Raw genomic sequence first — 19,236 nt, 5'->3', positions numbered from 1 at the left:
TACTGAATTTGTTTTATTATTGTTTGTCTTCATCGTTCCAGTCTGAATGAAATACCTGATCTTTATTTTGAAAATAAAATTTGAGTGTGCTTTGTTTTAAAATGATATTTTTTCTGCTTGTGTAAGTTTCAGAACATTCGGAAAATACTATGTATTGTATAGGGAAAAAAATGACCTCTTATCTAGGGACACACACCCTGTTTTTTCTTTTACAAAATTTGGATTGCACTCAAAATACTGTTTTTATGTGTAACACTTAAACCTTAATTATGACTTTTTATATAAAGAAGATTTCAGTTATAGTTGTCAAATCAAATGCTTAGTAAAACTTGCCTTAACTCTCTAGTTCAAGGAAATGATTTTTTTTCCGACCACTGACCCACAGACAAAAATAACACTTAACACAATGCATATAAAGAACTCTTAGTTGGACCAGATGAAGGCCAGGGTGGGGGGTGGATTTTAAGGACAATCTTAAGCATTTTTATTTACCTGTTTTTTAAATGTAATACAGGGCATGACAACCAAGTGCAATGTGTGAACTTTGATTAGATCCTGGATGGGCAGAACAACAGGTAAAAATAACATTTGGGAGACAGTTAGGACAATCTGAATATGGACAGAAGAGGAATGGTACTGAGTAAGAAGAAAAAAAAGGACAAAAGACGAAGGGAGAAGAAAGCAGAGGAGGGAATCATAAATGCTATCAATTTGGGGAGGTGGCCTATAAGTAAATGTTCACACCAGCTGTGCCCTTCACTTGGCCAAGGACACCAAGTGGAACACTAGCCTCTAATGGTCAGTGCCCTTGGAAACCCTTAGTGCTTGTTCTTTTGACACAGGGAAACAGCTTACCGCCTTTTTGTTTTAATTCAGTGTGTTTTTGAACTTCAAATTTGCTTCTCATGTAAGATTCTACGGTAAAATTCTTCTCATGTAGAATTCAGACATTTTGTTTGGTACTTTGGTCAGTCTCTACATTTATTTTGAAAATCTCCTTGATGTTGACAAGCTGCCTGATGACTTTATCTTTTATTCTTAAGTGATTAGGGTTACCTAGTTCCACAGTGCTTGAAGGTAACATTGGGAGTAATATGCCTTGGTACATGAAGACTAGAAGTTAAGCTCAGTGTAAATAAGGGTTCTCTCCCTCCCTCACACCCTTTATTGCTTCCAATTCCCTTTCTGAGTTAAGAGTGCTAATGTTGCATTCTCTTTCTGTTAAACAGGCTGCTTCCTTGGGACTACTACAGTTTCCTATCCTTAATGCTTCTGTGGATGAAAACTGCCAGAATGTAACTTATAAGGTTGGCTATGTGTTGTGGAAAAGTTCTTGTTATAAATAGAAAATGGTGCAGTTGTGCTTATAGGTTGGAAAAGCTTCTTTTGTACCTCAAATAGTGATTTTTTTTTAGACTAGAATTAAAGGTATGGGATGAAATATTAAACTGAGTTATAATTTGTTATTGTTGTTGGTTATACTGGTTACTAATGATATTGTTCAGATATATGGAGTTCCATTTTTTAAGCCCCTTTGGTTTATTGCTTAAAAGAATAGAAATAAATGGCTGTCAGGCAATGGATTATGTTAACCCTCCTACATACCCTCCCCTCAAAGAGATAACCTCTCTCAAAATGGAGTTCCTGCAGTTTTTTTTTTTTTTTAAAGATTTTATTTATTTATTTGAGAGAGAGAATGAGAGAGAGCACATGAGAGGGGGGAGGGTCAGAGGGAGAAGCAGACTCCCTGCTCAGCAGGGAGCCCGATGTGGGACTCGATCCAGGGACTCCAGGGTCATGACCTGAGCCGAAGGCAGTCACCCAACCAACTGAGCCACCCAGGCGCCCTGGAGTTCCTGCAGTTTTTAAAAGAAGAATAATTTGAACGGAAATAGGAAAAGTAATGAAAGTATGAATTCCATTTGAATGAACTCTGCTGTTTGGAGTGAAGATTTATTGAGACTGAGAACTGTTTTGGAGATGCTAATACTTACTTATATTTCTACCTGATCAGGAGCTTAGATATTTTAGGGGGTCAGATCTTAAATCTTCCCATATGAGGGGCACCTGGGTGGCTCAGTCAGTTAAGTATCCAACTCCTGATCTCAGCTCAGGTCTTAATCTCAGGGTTGTGAGTTCAAGCCCCGCATTAGGCTCCACGCTGAGTGTGAAGCCTACTTAAAAATAATAATAGGGGCACCTAGGTGGCTCAGTCGTTAAGCGTCTGCCTGCGGCTCAGGTCATGATCCCAGGGTCCTGGGATTGAGCCCCACATCAGGGGGCTCAATATCCCTGTATATCTCTATATCCCTGTATATCTCTACATACTCTGTATTTATCTCCTTAACACAAAGTTTTATAAATGTTGGTACATATTATTAAATATTCCCCAGAAAGTCTTATTATGTCCACCAGCTTATATAGCTACTAATAATGAATGGAAATAGCCTGTTGCCTAATATTCTTACTGACAAAATTTTATTTTTTCCAAAAAATCTTTTTAAAATTCTTTAAAAATTCTTTAAATCATCAATCTGGTAGAAATAGTTTTTGGTTGTTGTTTTTATGACAGTGAAGGTTGGTCCTTTCTTTTCTGTTAACTTATGAAAAGGCCTACTGTATAATTTTTTTCTTTTTAGGCTTCTCACAACATTGGGATAGCAATGGATACTGAGCAGGGTTTGATTGTCCCTAATGTGAAAAACGTCCAGATCTGCTCCATATTTGAGATCGCCACTGAGTTGAACCGCCTTCAGAAATTGGGCTCTGCAGGTCAGCTCAGTACCACTGATCTTACAGGAGGAACATTTACTCTTTCCAACATTGGATCAGTGAGTAATAGAAATGTTCAAATTCACAAGTCATATCTTAAGATTTCTGATCATATGCTCTATTAAAAACATATTTCATTTGCCATTTGTTCCTCAAAAGCTTAATTTTTCTACTTTTTTTTTTTTAGATTGGTGGTACCTATGCTAAAGCAGTGATACTGCCACCTGAAGTAGCAATTGGGGCTCTCGGATCAGTTAAGGTGTGTTTATTAAATAATTGGCAAAAGGGTTTTAGCAAATCGGGAGGGTAAACACAAGAGTGACCATGTCTGAGGTTTTGCCCTCACTTTGGGTTGGAGGGTAACATTTGGCTCTGTAAGCCAATTATTTCTTCCTAAGAGGCAGGCGTGCCATTCCAGTGGATTGTTCTGTATGGAACCCCAGTGGTTCATGCCAGGCACAGGTGCAAGTCTTTATGGATAATCACAAATATAGCCAATATGCTTCTATCAAAATATCTTTATTTAGCCAGTCCAAATTATTACTTATAACAAAGTGAGACACCATTTAGACCATTTTTCTCAAACTTCACTCTGTTCAAGACTCATTGAGAGTACTAGTTAAAAACTCTTGGGCGCCTGGGTGGCTCAGTCATTAAGCATCTGCCTTCAGTTCGGGTCATGGTCCCAGGGTCCTGGGATCGAGCCCCACATGGGGCTCCCTGCTCAGCGGGAAGCCTGCTTCTCCCTCTCACACTCCCCCTGCTTGTGTTCCCTCTCTTGCTACGTCTCTGTCAAATAAATAAAATTTAAAAAAAAAAAAATGTAGTATTCTTAGCCTGGGTGGCTCAGTCAATTAAGTGTTCGACTTAGGTCATTATCTTAGGGTTGTGAGATTGAACCCTGTGTTGGGCTCCATGCTGGGTGCGCATCCCCCTTAAGATTCTCTCTCTCCCCCTTCCTCTGTCCCCCTCTGCCCCTCCCTCTCTAAAAAAAAAAAAAAGGGACTATTGTTGGCCTTGGGGACAGAGCCCCCAGAACTTAAATTTTAAACAAGAACCCAGGTGATTCCAACAGGAGTGATCTCTTGGCCATGTTTTAAGAGACACTGACTTAGAATAAGGGTTGCAGTGATTCTTAACCTTGGCTACACATTAGAATCATCTGGGGAGCTTGGAAAAAAGTGCCTAAGCTCACCCTGTATCAACTGAATCAGAACTGAGGGGGTGCTGGATAGGGCGTGGGCATCTCTATTAACTCAGTGTTGAGAACCACCAGAATCAAAGAATTAAGCTCTTGGATTCCATTTCAGTACCTCCATTATTAAATGTCATCACCATATTGACTTATTTTGGTCTTCATGTTTTCAGAAGAATCTTTCTTCTTTATATTTATGATGCTTGCACACTGAACACGTCTGGGACTTGTCTTTCATGAGTTATTACTTTTGTATTGGCCTCCAAAACTTCCACAGATAATTTCATTCAGTCTTTGATTTGCTTTCTTGCAGATAGTACTTTAACTGCTCTGTTACTCCCATTGGGCGCCTGGGTGGCTCAGTTGGTTAACTGCTATGTTACTCCTTCTTCCTAGCAGCTACTTTCCCTCCTGGCACATAGAGGAGATAGGGAGAAAAACCCCAAAACACATAGTGGACTCTGTTCTTTGTCAATCAGGAGTTTCTCTGAACATACCTTCCCTGTCACCTATTCCCCACCCGGCAAGAATTTAGCATTTGAATCTCACAGGATTCTGACTTCCTATAGGTTCCCAGCTATCATACCTATTTGACAAAGTCTTGTTTTTCCCCTTCCTTAAAGAGATGTATTTTCCTCTTGATTGTATATATATAATTGTGGTAAACTATACATAACATAAATTTACCATCGTAATGTGTACAATTCAATGGCATTAGGTACATTCACATGTTTACAACCATCACCACCATCCATCACTGTCCCAACTGAAACTCTGCATGTATGTACCACGTTTTGTTTATCTGTTTGGCTCTAATGAATATTTGGGTTGTCTCCTTTCTTTGGTTCTTGTGAAGAGTGCTGCTATGAACATTGGTATGCAAGTATCTTTTCAGTAGATATCTGTTTACCAAATCATTTTACCCATAATTTCATCAAGCTATGAAGAATAGTTCTTGAAGTATAAATCTTCTAATATTTACTGGGTAGGAACAAACAGTGCGTATTTCATTCTTTTCTCTCTGTGTCACCTCTCCTTTGCTACTCTGTTTTCACTGTAAATTTTGAATGTCTTGTTGATAAATGGTCTAAGTCACTAACACCTCCACATAACTCAGTTCTCAGTGCTTGTCTTCCTTGACCTGTTAGCTGCCCTGGAGTCAGTTGATGGACACCACTTCCTTGGAAAACGTCCTTCACTGCAACTTGCAGAATACCTTGCTGTTACAGCTTTCCTCCTGTCTACTGCTTCTTCCCTCTGGGGCTCCTTTGCCCAGACCACCTTATCACCCAATCTCTAAGCCTCAGAGTACCCTTTTCTTTATCTGATCCTAGCTCAGGGCTTTAAGCACCAGGTATATGCTGATGACACCCAAGTTTATATCTCCAGATCTGACCTCTCCTTTGATCACCAAATTCATATATCCTGGTTGGATATTTAATTAGGCATCTTGAATTTTCTGTTCCTTTCCTCATCACCCTCCTCCCCCACCCCACCCCCAAACTTGCTCCTTCTGAAGTTTTCCCCTTTTGGTAAATGGCCGTTCTGCTCAGAGACCTGTAGCTTCTCACCTCACTCAGGTTCAAGGCCAGAGTAGCTGCAATGGTCTACATGGCCCTGCATGGGTGCTCCTCAGTGTAATCGGGGACCCATGTGGGGCTTTGACTGCTATATCCAGACTGTGAGGAGGTCAGTACAGAAAGGGAGAATAGGGCTTAGATACTTTCACAGCAGTCTGACAGGTGATTTTAGGTCTGTTGAATCTAATAAGAAGTCCGGGCTTAGGTTTTAGGTTTTATGTATCTTTTTTAATTTGGTTTTTTGTTTTTTGGGTTTTTTTAGTAATTTAACTGACTGAGCTACCCAGGTGCCCTTTAGTAATTTAATATGTTTTTTAAAAATAGCTTGCCATGGAATAGAAACTTTAAAAAATAACAGTAGGTCATTTACCAAAGACAGATTGACAAGCATTGCTCTTGACAATGTGCCCTGCCTTCCCCTGCTCCGTCTGTGACCTCATCTCCCACCTCTGACCCCTACCCCTCCGCTGTAGCCATCCTGCCTACCTTGCTGTTCCTCCAACAGTCCAGTCCTGCTTCCCCTCTGTATCTCTTAGAGTAGCTATCTGGCTTTTTTCCTCATTGCCTTCAGTGAGGAAGCTTTGGTGAGGTTTTCCCTGCCCAGCCTGTCAAACAAAAAATGCATCTAGCCCCTGCCTACCCTTTCTCCCCTTTCCACGTGGCTTTATTTTTTCCTTTGCACTTTTCATTATCTAACATGCTATATATTTTACTTATTTATCTTAATCATCTCTCTCTCTCTACATTAACATTTTAGCTCCGAGAAGGCAAGGATTGTTATTTGTTTTGTTCATTGGTTTAGCCACAGAATCGAGAAGAGTACCTGGTACATAGTAGGTGCTCAATAAATATTTGTTAAATAATTGGATTCTGAGATGAGATTTACTGTATATATGGAAATTGTACAGGGGACAGGGAAGTACCTTGGAGAAACTGAAAGCTCGAGGCAAATATAAAAATGGAAAAAATCAGAGTTAGCATTTTCAAGTCATTCGGGATGGCCATTTCTTCTCTATTACAAGGAGGAGGGTTTGCTTAATCTTGCACCATTGCTAGAGCCTTTGAGCAAGTGAAGGTTGACTCTGTTCTTTGCCTTATTTCTAGGCCGTTCCCCGATTTAACCAGGAAGGAGAAGTATATAAAGCACAGATAATGAATGTGAGCTGGTCAGCTGATCACAGAATTATTGATGGTGCTACAATGTCACGCTTCTCTAATTTGTGGAAATCCTACTTAGAAAACCCAGCCTTTATGCTACTTGATCTGAAATGAAGATCGATGGGATATTACTGAACTTTTTGAGCTTCCAAAGAATATGTAGAGCCTAGCTGTGCAACACATGTTCTTCATCACAATTTGTATTAGAAATGATTTGTATTGTATAATTAAGGTTCCAAGGCACAATATTTATCTCTGTTCTGTTAGACATTTTACTGAAAATGAATGGTGGTGTGAGAGTTCTCCTGGGGCTGTCACATTTTATGTGGTGTCCATGGGTTGAAATTAGCAAGAACTTCTTACTATGGTGCTGAGGTCGTTGTGTCCATGGGTTGAAATTAGCAAGAACAACAAAATTAATGTTACTAAAGGAGAGACTGCCATATCCAGTGTTTACCCTATTTTTCTTTCTTTTTTTATTTTAGACTGACCTTAATGAAACTTGTCAGTTACACTTAGTTGGGAAAAGGAATTTACATACAGAAGTATCTTCCATTTCCCCACAATAACGCTAACTGTTGTATAAAATAAGTGCAATTACTTAACCTTTTAAGATTTCCATGATTATGTTGCTCTGTAGAGATTGTCTGTAAATGTCTTTATATAAATTAATATCTTTTAAAAGGGAAAATTATACGCTAATCTTAAAAATGCCCAATTATAGGGATGCTTGGCTGGCTCATTCGGAAGAACACGCAACTCAATCTCGGGAGTCGTGAGTTCAAGCCCCACGTTGGGCGTAGAGCCTACTTAAAAAAAAAAAAAAAAAAAAGCCCAATTATAGTTTTATAACCAGTAAGGCTATCAAAAGCGTTTGTTTAAAATGAATGTACTTTTAGAATTTTGGTAATGTTTTGGTGTTTTGTTAGGGAAAAAAGTTCACCTTGGCAAACTTGCCTCATGTAAAGAAAGTGCTTTAAATATAGCAGCTGCTGACATTGTTTTACATTTAGAAGTCTATTGCCTTTTAACTATTTTTTATCTTTCTTGTCTTTAGCTAAAACATAGGATAGGATAATGTATTCCATTCTCCATATCCTGAGAAAGAATGTGAATAAGAGGAGAGAGAAGAGTCTAATGGGTAATTATGGACATTAAAACAATAAATATCGGGCGCCTGGGTGGCTCAGTTGGTTAAGCGACTGCCTTCGGCTCAGGTCATGATCCTGGAGTCCCAGGATCGAGTCCCGCATCGGGCTCCCTGCTCGGCAGGGAGTCTGCTTCTCCCTCTGACCCTCCCCCCTCTCATGCTCTCTCTATCTCATTCTCTCTCTCAAATAAATAAATAAAATCTTAAAAAAAAAAAATCTTTAAAAACAATAAATATCATACAGAAATGAAGGTATCATAATGATCATTTTGTCAGAGTCCCACTTTAATCATAAATAGCATCAAGGTGAATATAATCCAACATTTTGATTTGCATTCAGAAATCCAGGTTGCTTCTAATGTTGTCTAACTGACTATTGTATGTTCAAGTGAAATTTTGTAACAAAAAAGAAATTGTTTTAAATCTACTCGATTTTTTCAAAATGAGAATCATGTAAAGTAGAAAATAATGAGTCAAATGAATGTTATTTTTAAAATTTAGATAGTACAAGGAGTTACAAAGAAAATAAAATCATCCATAACCATATCACTCTTAACGTTTAGATCAAGGTATCTGTATACATAGCTATTCTTTTTAAAAAAATGAGATCATGCTATATCTACTGTTTTGTAATTTGATTTTTTAATTTAACATTATGAGTAACTTTACATGTCAATAAATAATTCTACATTATCATACTTTAGATGGCTGCATAATATTCTATTGTGTGTATTTGTTATACATTTGATAGTAAACTTCTGCTATATACCAAGCATGGTGCTAAGCACTGGACACAGAATGCCCTCCCTAATGGTCCCTGCCTTCACTGGGTTTACAGCGTAGTGGAGGAGGCAGATACTAAATAATCATAAAAAGTAAAATATCATTACATGTCTAAGTAGGAAAAAAGAGGGTGCTGTGAGAGCATCTAATAAAGGTTGGTAATCCTTCCTGAGAGGGTTAAGAGAGTATGTACCATAATTTAACCTGTTCCCTATTGATGGCATTTGCAGAATTTTAAATGAAGAACAATATGTTCAGTTGTCTCTCTCTCTCTCTTTTTTTATAAAGGAGATAAAAGTTTATTGAATACACCACAAGGGAGTGGCAGGCAGGACAGCAGGAAAGAGGCTGTCTGCTTGATTAGTTGTCTCCTAAGGAAGATTCCCCCAAGCCACTCTGGACACTGTCCCTTACATCCACTGACTAGAACTATAATTTAGTCATATGGCCACACCTAGTTGCAAAGGAGGCTGGGAAATGAGAGGGCATGTGCTTAGCTAAATATTTGGTTACTATGGGTAAAGGAGACAGTGGCTGTAAGGGGATAATTGCCACCTCTGCCAATAGAAGATATTTTATCCATTTTTTGTTAGTAAAGACTATAATACATTAGGCAATTTCTCCTTGTCACACAGCCACGAAAGTGCAAACTGAGGCTCAATCCAGGTAAATCCACTTGCTACTCTATCGCATTATGTCTTAACACAACTCTGACCAACTTCTCTGACTTAAGCTAATAAGCAATAGGGAGTAGTAAGAGTAGTAATGGGTTGGGACACTATCAAGTGAAATGCCTAATGAAGCCCAGATGTTACTTTATCCTGTTTTAAGTCTTCTCTAAGCTTTCTCAGCAATTGAGAAGGCTGAGTTTCATTTCTATTGTTTTCTTTTCTACTTTTGTCCCCTGGGACATATCATAAGTACCACTATCAAAAAGGTCAAAAATTTGGGATGCCTGGGTGGCTCAGTCGGTTAAGTGGCTGCCTTTGGCTCGGGTTGTGATCCCAGGTTCCTGGGATCGAGTGCCACATTGGGCTCCTTGCTCGGTGGGGAGCCTGCTGTCCCCCTGCTTGTGCTCTCTCTCCCCAACAAATAAATAAATCTTTAAAGGTCAAAAATTTGAGGAGATAAAAATGCAGGGACTACCTGTTGCATTCCATTGTTCAAATTTCTCTCCTTTTCAGCCTGAACCTGTATTTTTAAAGTGTAACAGCCAGGGCCTTTTCCACTGCAAGTGACAAACGCCTAATTCTTCCTGGGTTATATTACAAAGGGTATTTGATTCATATTAACTGAAACACTCAGGGATATCAGTTTCAGGTATGGTTGGATCCAGGGACTTAATAAATTCAAGACAGTCTCTATTTCTCTCTGTCTCTGTCTCTATCTCTTCACTCTCTGTCTTGGATCTTTTTTGCTTTGTGTTGATTTCATTCTCAAGACAAGCTGTTCCAATGTGTTGACAAAGATGCTTAGGAGTACCCAGACTTATATTCCTCAGAACTCACATTCTGTTTCCAGTTAAAATCCCAAGGAGAATTTTGATTGGTCTGGCTTGGTTCATGCCCCTCAATGTGAAGAATACAATACCCTGATTGGCCAGGCTTGAATCTTAACGGTTACCTTTGGAGCCTGGGAGTCAGTCAGTGCCATTCAACCACATGGACTAAGAAAGGGGATCTGGAGAATATCTGGGCAGATTAAAAACAAAAAAAGTCAACTACATAAAGTGAGCCGTTGCCTTCCTGCCCCACCTCATATTACATAATGAATGTTTTCTAAGGGAGCTCTTGAAGAACCTGGGTCGAGAGGAAGCCAAAGAGGTGGACTAGGGAGTGGGAGGTAAATACAGAAGATAATATTAAACTGTGTGACTGTTGGTTGTGATTCCAAGATTTTGCAGTATCGCTGACAAAGAATATTTGTATTTTCTGCCTAGTTTTAGTTCAGTGTTACGAGAAATAATTTCATTCTCAAACCTCAAATGACGCAGTGTTGATAATTCAACTGATGTCAAAATACAAATTACTAGCTTCAAATTTTCTATTCATCTAATCTTTCTTAAAGTTCTTGCATGCTAATCTATTTTTGCATGCTAATCTATTCACTGGCTTTGATGTTTTACACATACACTGGTGTATTGATTATGGGCAGAAGGAAAAAGTCTAAGTTAGATTTTCAAAGCCCATTTCTATGAAAAAACAGAAGAATAGGATCTTATGGCTTACCATAGGGATAGTTATCAAGAGAAGAAGATACACATTTCAATGTACCTGACACATCCTGCAAGAGATCGTGGCCGCCAGGTTAGTCTTAAAAGATTCCTTCCAAATTCTGCAGCAAATGCCTCAGCCGTTCTTCACAGTACCTGTGTCAATCTTTTCTCTTTATTTAAGCACCTGCACAGACGTCTCCCCAGGCCTGTTGTATTAAGCAGATAGCTCCTAATGTCTTCAGAGAAGACAAGGTGATTCAACCCAACGATCTTTCATTTCTCCCCTTTTCACCTCAAAATCTCTATATTCTCACACTTTCCCTGTTTTTCTTTTTGAGGAAGATGTGATTCTCTAGCAAAAATCAAACTTCCTACTCTCTATTATTAATCCCATTTCTTCCTCCTGATCCTTGCTTTATGTTTACTCCATGGCCCCATTTTGATCTTTTAGTCTCTTCCTCACGTGTAGAACTGTACCAGATGCACTCCTCTGGCACACTGGTTAAGATTTATTTCCAGTTCCTCACGGAGGACTTACTAGAGACTGATCCCAGAACTCTCAGCATATTTACTTTTTTTTCTTTTTTAAAAATTTTATTTATTTATTTGAGAGAGAGAATGAGAGACAGAGAGCACGAGAGGGAAGAGGGTCAGAGGGAGAAGCAGACCCCCCACTGAGCAGGGAGCCCGATGTGGGACTCGATCCCGGGACTCCAGGATCATGACCTGAGCCGAAGGCAGTTGCTTAACCAACTGAGCCACCCAGGCGCCCACTTTTTTTTTCTTATTGATGAATGTGTCAGGGTCATGTTGTATGTCCATAAGCCTGTTTCCTTTTCTTTTTGGGCACACAGTTAAATATTTTCCAGCCTAGCCTGCAGTTAGGTAGGGCCATGTAATTTATATCTAGCCATTGGAATATGGGTAGAAGTGATGTAAACCAGTTCCAAACATAGCCCATAAAACCTCCCAAGAGATCCTCCATACTCCTTCTCTTTCCTTTCTGTAGCAACCCTGAAGCCTTTATGTTGAAGATGGCAGCCACACAAGATGGAAGGAGCCAGCATCTCCAAATGACTTGGTGGCACAAAGCCTCCCCAGCACCACACCTCAGCACTGATTGGTTTGGATGTGATACAGGTGAAATAACTTTTATTGTTTTAAGACACTGATACTTTGAGATTAATCTGCTATTCTAGGTAGTAATAACCCCAATTCTGAGCTGTCCAATGCAGTAGTCACTAGCCACATGTGACTAAATTTAAACTTAAGTTTAAATTTAAATCAATTATTGTGGCTATTAAGCAATTGAAATGTGGCTGGTATAACTGAGAAGCTGAATTTTACTGTATTTTAATTAATGGAAATTTAAATGTAGAGCCACATGTGGCTAGTGGCTACCATACTGGACATTGCAGATATAGAATATTTCTATCACCATAGAAAATTCTATTGAATAATGCTGCCCTAATAGAGAGAACTGTTCTTATTTTTTTAAATAATCTCCTGCCCCAAGAAACGCTCTGCTTCACTAAAACTAATTTCCCTCTACCTAAAAGAAGGCTCAAAACATTCCTTTCTTACATTGTTACCTTTATCTGCCAACAAACTCCTGTCCTATCCCTTCCTGACTTTGCCTACCTTCTTGAATGGGTGGTCTTGAATTCATTGCAATCTGGCTTCCTTCCCCCACTGCTCACCTGTAATCAGTGTTCTTGGCAAAAACTTGGCCACATCTCTCTTCCAGATGTCTCCTAAATTCTGCTCTCTGATCCACCTCTCTCCTGAGCTCTAGGCACCCATTTTCACTCTTTGGCATCTCAAGGTCACCACGTGTTTCAGTGATATCTCATCAGAGAAACCAGGTCAACTCTGAATTATTTATGCCAAACCCTGAGATGGCTCATGTTATTATTGTTATCCCCGCAAAATAACCACAGCTCTTTTATGTTCCGGAAGGCAATTACCATTTAGGCAAACACTGAAGGTAGAATGAATCTTTGATGTTTGCAAGCTCAGAATGAAATGGAAATGAATTCATGATGAAGCAATTCCAGTCCTGAGCAGGAGGGCTTTAACGACGAGCTAATTCATGTGCTGGTCAGACCGTTGTGAGAGAACTCTGGGCCAGCTCGCTAAAACTGAGCAGGAGAATTTGGAGACACTCCAGAGGAGAGCCACAAAACCGAAGCGTGACAAGAGTAATTGCAGTTCTGTTATAAAGAGGCCATCTATATCAGGCTTATACTGAGTATCATGTGGAATGTTACAACACAAAGCATTGGGAACAGCTGTTCTAGGCCTTGACAAGAGACAGGACAGAAGAAATGAGAACAGGTGTGAGATCAAGAATTTAGGCTAGCTAGGGGGCAAAGTCAGGACGGTGAAAGAAAGATTCACGCTTATCCCAGGCTGAGGAGGAGGCCAAGTCCCCTCTGACTGGCAGCCCCAAGGCCTCCACTCACCTGCATTTCCAGAGGAGCCGGCTGACCGTGTTAAACTTGCGGTAAGCTACAGAAATTGAAGTTTGCCCCAGAGGGCTCCTTAATATGTTCCAAATATGTGTTAAGTAGTTCTAAAAACGTGGTAAAAAGAAAAGTTAAAAATATCGAGGTTTATGAAGTCTGTACAGAAGTTGCAAGAGTGCAGTGATCTGGAAAAACCTAGCAAATTCATCTGGAAAAATGAAGCCAGCGTTCAAACTGCAGTAACAAAGGCAACAAAGTTGATGGCAGGTGTAATTAAGTTAATGGAAACTACAGGGATGAATAAAATCAGAATGACTAACAGTTTGAAACATTAGTTATGCAAATGCAACACAGAGGAGTCCATAAGCTAAGTCGCCACACTAATAACTCTTTAAACCAAGGGCTTCACACATTGCACAAGAACCTGGCTTTGGTCCCATTGTGTTTCTGGCACGAGATTAGAAGGGCCCTGTTGGTTCATATGTTGCTTGGGCAGAGCAGGACAAACTGTCACAGGGATGGCATAATTTTTTAAAACCACCATGGTCATTTACTGCACTCGTTTCTCTAATAAGCTTGTGAAAATTAAAAATATTGATATATAAATGTAATGCATTCGAATTCCGAAAGATTTTTTTTTTGTTTTCGTTTGTAATTCTTTATAAATACATTAAAATGTCTCACAGCTTCTATCTTTACTAGCTATTACAGGTTTAGTAATTGCATAGTGTTTGCGGAAATGTGAAAAAACAATGTTTGTAGTTGCCTCTTAAAATGTCTACAGTATATCCTCAAAAGTTGGGTCAGTATCCTAGACACAAAATTTTGTGTAATTCGTGTAGACTTATCCAGTTACAGAGTTTAAAATTCAGTGTAGCTTTTATTTCTGTAGAACTAAAAAGTAGTGCATAAAAATAAAAGCAGAAGCAACATATCTTTTTGTTATGTGGCCCAAAATACCTCATTCGATATATAGAAAGCCCTTGCAAATTTGTGTCATTATTTGGTATTATTCTTTGTTTTCTTTTTTCCTTTAATTTCTTTCCTTTTCTTTTTTTTAAAATAATCTCTACACCCAGCCTGAGGCTCGAACTCATGACCCCAAGATCAAGAGTTGCGTGGTGTACCAACTGAGCCAGCCAGGTACCCTGTTTTGTTTTTTCTTTTGAAACAAGACTGTAATGACTTCTATTCTGTAGTCCTCTCATTTGAGATTTAAATTGCCCTAGAATGTTGCATAATATTCTGATTACCGCTGCTTAGGTTTTATATTTCATGTAAGAATATGGCACCAATTTATTCCTAAGAGGGATTATGTTTTGGTCACTTGTATTTTGCTTGCTAAATAACATATTGGTTACTTAGACTCACGGCATGCTTTTCTCAAATGAAGATTTTGAAATCATTTCCAATGACCTTCTAATTTCTGGTCAATTCCTAGTAGACTATGGAATAAATGATTTTCATACACTAGTTCTTGTGTCTCCACTGTTATTTGGTTTAGGGAAATGATGTGTGTGTATCAGAAATGAAACCAGTGCAAAAAATATTTTGCACTGTTTTCATTCCTCGTTAAATATATTAACTTCTGGTTATAAAACACATATTTAATAATAGAAAAAAGAAATAATTAGCTAAAATTAAATACTTTCTCAGCCAATTTAGTAACTTAGCTATTTAAGTTATTAGAGACTGAAACTCTGTGGGGTCATGTGAGACCAGCTAGCACCTGAGAACTTGAGCTCCAAGGTAAAGGTATTTGGTGTCTAACAGTGTTTCCTATCATCTCCTGAACAAATGTCCGTGTTTTGTCAGACCAAGTGATGCAAGTTAGTATGTAGCTGCAACTTCCTAATGTAAGTATCAAAATGTGGAAAACAGTGACTCCCTAATATTTGGTAAGTATGTTGTCTTTTAGGAGTTTCTCTTTCCTTGTGTACACACACACACACACACACACAGCCTTAATGGAACATTTTCACATAAAAGAATATCAGTGTTCCAGAAAATTCTACAGCTAAACAAATCAGTTTTAAAATATTCTTAAGTCTTTAAACTAATCAAAGTGCAATTACAGAGACTTCAAATTCTTTTTTTTTTTAAGATTTTATTTATTTATTTGACAGAGAGAGACACAGCAAGAGAGGGAACACAAGCAGGGGGAGTGGGAAAGGGAGAAGCAGGCTCCCTGCTGAGCAGGGAGCCCCATGTGGGACTCGATCCCAGGACCCTGGGATCATGACAGGAGCCAAAGGCAGACGCTTAACGACTGAGCCACCCAGGTGCCCCCAGAGGCTTCAAATTCTATCTTTGAAAGAGAATTCTTAACATTGAAAAATTATTGATCTGATGAGGGCAAGTCTCCTATTTATGTTTCTTGGAACTCTAGTTACATAGTGTTTCTGCTTCAAAGCCTTCCATTCTGAAAAGTAACAGTTTGTTTTATTAAAAGACTCTAGGGAGTCATAAAAAGAGCATTACAGATCAAACCCGAGGTAATATACTCTTATTTTCCACTGTTTTTCCCTATGTTCCTTTTTTTTCTCTTGTTCTTATTTGAATAAATGGGTCACACAAAGTAGATGCTTGTATGCTTGGTAGGATTACTTATAGTACTGTAGTCTTGTCAGAATTTATGGGAAGAAGCTTGACTAAATGATCATTAGTTCTATTGTTCTATTACACTTTGTAAAAAATAATGCTCAGGGTGCCTGGCTGGCTTAGTCAGAAGAGCATGTGACTCTTGATCTCAGGGTTGTGAGTTTGAGCCCCATGTTAGTGTAGAGATTACGTAAAATAAATAAACAAATAAACTTTTAAAAACTTTTAAAAAATCATGCTTTTAAAAAACAGTAATAACTATCTTAGTGTTTTGTGTTTAAAACCATTATCTTTCTCTAAATATATGCCTATGTATTAACACAGGTTATGATGGAATAGAGTGAAAAGGAAATGGAGCTATCTATGTAGCCTGAATCTCAGTCCCCTGCTACTTTTACCTCTCTTCCTCCCTGCCTCCATTCACTACCTCTCTAAAGATGCATTAAGCAATAATAAAAATTGCTTTGATGTTTTTGGTGTCTACCTACAGATATAATTTTCTGTAACTGCCATAAACTTATTATTTTTAAAAAGATTTTATTTTTATTTATTTGACAGAGAGAGACACAGCGAGAGAGGGAACACAAGCAGGGGGAGTGGGAGAGGGAGAAGCAGGCTTCCTGCTGAGCAGGGAGCCCGATGTGGGGCTCGATCCCAGGACCCTGGGATCACGACCTGAGCCGAAGGTAGATGCTTAATGACTGAGACACCCAGGCGCCCCGCCATAAGCTTATTTTTAGAAGGAAGCAGAATAACCCAGTGGTCAAGGTCTGGGAGCCAGATCCCTCTGAGTTGGAATTTAGTTCAGCTATTTTCCAGCTGGATAGCTTTGATACGTCCCTTACTCTCTTTAAACTTTGGTTTCTTTTGTGCATTAAGTAGGGATGCCTACTGTGATGGTTAATTTTATGTGTGAACTTGCCTGGGATACCTAGACATTTGCCAAACATTATTCTGGGTGTGTCTGACACGGTGTTTCTGATGAGATTAACATTTGAATCCATAGACCGAGGAAAGCAGATTGCCCTCCCCAGCGCAGGTGGCATTATCCAATCAACTGAAGGCCTGACTAGAATCACAAGGCGATACCCTTTTCTTTCTTGTAACGTGGTATCATGCACATTTCGTCATATCATGAACTACCTTTCTGCTTTCAGTTTCTATGACTTTGACTAGCTATTTCATATGAGTAGAATATACAGTATTGACTGTCCTTTTGCAATTTTTTTTAAAGGTTTTATTTATTTATTTGAGAGAGAGAGAATGAGATAGAGAGAGCACATGAGAGGGGTGAGGGTCAGAGGGAGAAGCAGACTCCCCGCCGAGCAGGGAGCCCGAGGCGGGACTCGATCCCGGGACTCCAGGATCATGACCTGAGCCGAAGGCAGTTGCTTAACCGACTGAGCCACGCAGGCGCCCCTGCAATTGTTTTATTTCACATAGGATAATGTTCTTGAGTTTCATCCACGCTGTAGTGTGTGACAGAATTTCCCTTTTTTAAAGGCTGCGTAATATTCCACTGTATGTATATACCACATTTCCTTTATCCATTCATCTGTCAATGGATGTTTTGGTTGCTTCTATCTCTTGGCTATTGTAAATAATGAAGCAGTGAACATGGGTGTGCAAATATCTCTGAGATCCTCCTTTGAGTTCTTTTGAATGACATTGTATTTGTAATGTGCTTTTATATACCCACTCTTACCTGGCCATCCCACTAGGTGCTCTTCTACATTTGTTTGCCTTTTCTAAACACAAGTGCTGCAATTGTACTCAGTCAGGGCCATGGATTCTGATGAACTATATCCCTGTGGGACCTCAGAATGCAAGCCTCGGCACCAAGCACCTGACAAACACACAATGTTAGAAGGAAAAGATAAACCAATTTGTGTAACATTATAAAATGAGATACCTAACTTTGTGTGAAGAATGAAACCATTTAAGATGAGCTCATTTACTTTGCCTCCACTGTAAAATTGCCTTCTCCTTGATTTTTGTCTTCATGTCAGAAGAAAACCCTTTCAGAGTTAGCTAACCTTCTTCCTATGATCATATGGCAATCATCTCCATTCCCATCTTCCCCTTTCTTGGCTTTACTGTTGGAGGGTAGTAATAAGAACTAACCTTTATTGGGTACTTACTCCTATCAGGCACTGGTCCAAGCTCTTTTGTATGTTAACTCATTTAATCCTCACAAAAGCCCATGAAGACCTCCTATTTTTATCTACATTTTGCCAATAAGAAACTGAGGCACTGAGAGATTAAGTGACTTTTCCAAAGATATTCAGGTATATAAAGATATAGGCCAGGGCTTATGGCAGACAGGATGGAGGTGACCTTAGGGCAGCACTTGGAAGACACAATGAAGAATCTATCCATTGTTGGGGTCCTGTGCACAGATTTACAAGGAGTTGATCTGGGCTGCCATGGGCCCTGTCAGATGAGCATGCTGGAGTGATATCTGTTCTAGCCCAGCAAGCAGCTAAGTTAACCTCAGACCCCACTGACATTCCTGTGGTTGTCAAGAATCAGATAATGTAACATTTTGATCCAGGAACATGACGGCATCATAGTAGCAGTGCACAAAATGGCCTGTTGACATCTCATATCAGTTCTCCAACAGTCTGTTGTACGGGTTCAATCCTACCTATGTTAATTATCTTATAGAACTATGAAAGTTCCAGCAGTTAGGCCATTTGTTTATGTGCATTGGGCAATTTTCTATTAATTTTAGAGTAAGCTTCTTTGGGACACTCAACGGATTGACTTATCAAAATATTAGTAAGAAAGGACCATGTTTTGAAACATGGTTCAGGTCACTTGGTTTATAGAATTTTGTTATGTTCAATAAATCTGGTTGGAGGAAGAGACAAGTATATAAAAATACAGTGGTAGGTACACAGAAAATTAAGCAAATAAAAAAGTACACTTAACTACAGAAAAAACCAAAAAGTACAAAAGGAAAGGAATGTAATTATTTCTATTATTTGGATCAACTATGAATAATACTTACATAATAAACACTACTGATTTAACAAAAATTAGGACAACTATATTGGGAGGATGAGAGGAGGGAAGGTATACGGTAGTGAGTAGGTGGTTTAAGACCACAGGACTTTCATCTTCTTTTTTTTTTTTTTTTTTAAGATTTTATTTATTCATTTGACAGAGAGAGAGACAGCGAGAGAGGGAGCACAAGCAAGGGGAGTGGGAGAGGGAGAAGCAGGCTTCCCGCTGAGCAGGGAGCCTGATGCGGGGCTCGATCCCAGGACCCTGGGATCATGACCTGAGCCGAAGGCAGACGCTTAACAACT

General features: G+C 39.1%; 1 protein-coding gene and 1 pseudogene across 1 annotated transcript in view; both read left to right on the top strand.

Moving 5' to 3' along the window:
* Window positions 1-7,885, top strand: part of DBT (dihydrolipoamide branched chain transacylase E2) — a 47,941-nt gene extending 40,056 nt beyond the window's left edge. The window contains exons 8-11 of the mRNA XM_021690026.1: window positions 1,230-1,307; window positions 2,640-2,831; window positions 2,960-3,031; window positions 6,652-7,885. Of these exons, the coding sequence (XP_021545701.1) occupies window positions 1,230-1,307; window positions 2,640-2,831; window positions 2,960-3,031; window positions 6,652-6,819 (510 nt within the window). The 3' untranslated portion in view covers window positions 6,820-7,885. The remainder of the gene's footprint in view (window positions 1-1,229; window positions 1,308-2,639; window positions 2,832-2,959; window positions 3,032-6,651) is intronic.
* A 10,363-nt stretch (window positions 7,886-18,248) lies between these two features.
* On the top strand, window positions 18,249-18,521 carry LOC123324570 (annotated as a pseudogene).
* Window positions 18,522-19,236: the final 715 nt, after the last annotated feature.

Source organism: Neomonachus schauinslandi, chromosome 4 (assembly GCF_002201575.2).
Source record: "Neomonachus schauinslandi chromosome 4, ASM220157v2, whole genome shotgun sequence".
Lineage (NCBI taxonomy): Eukaryota > Metazoa > Chordata > Mammalia > Carnivora > Phocidae > Neomonachus > Neomonachus schauinslandi.
Note: the sequence above shows the minus strand (reverse complement) of the source record. Positions and strands in the feature narration are given on the sequence as shown.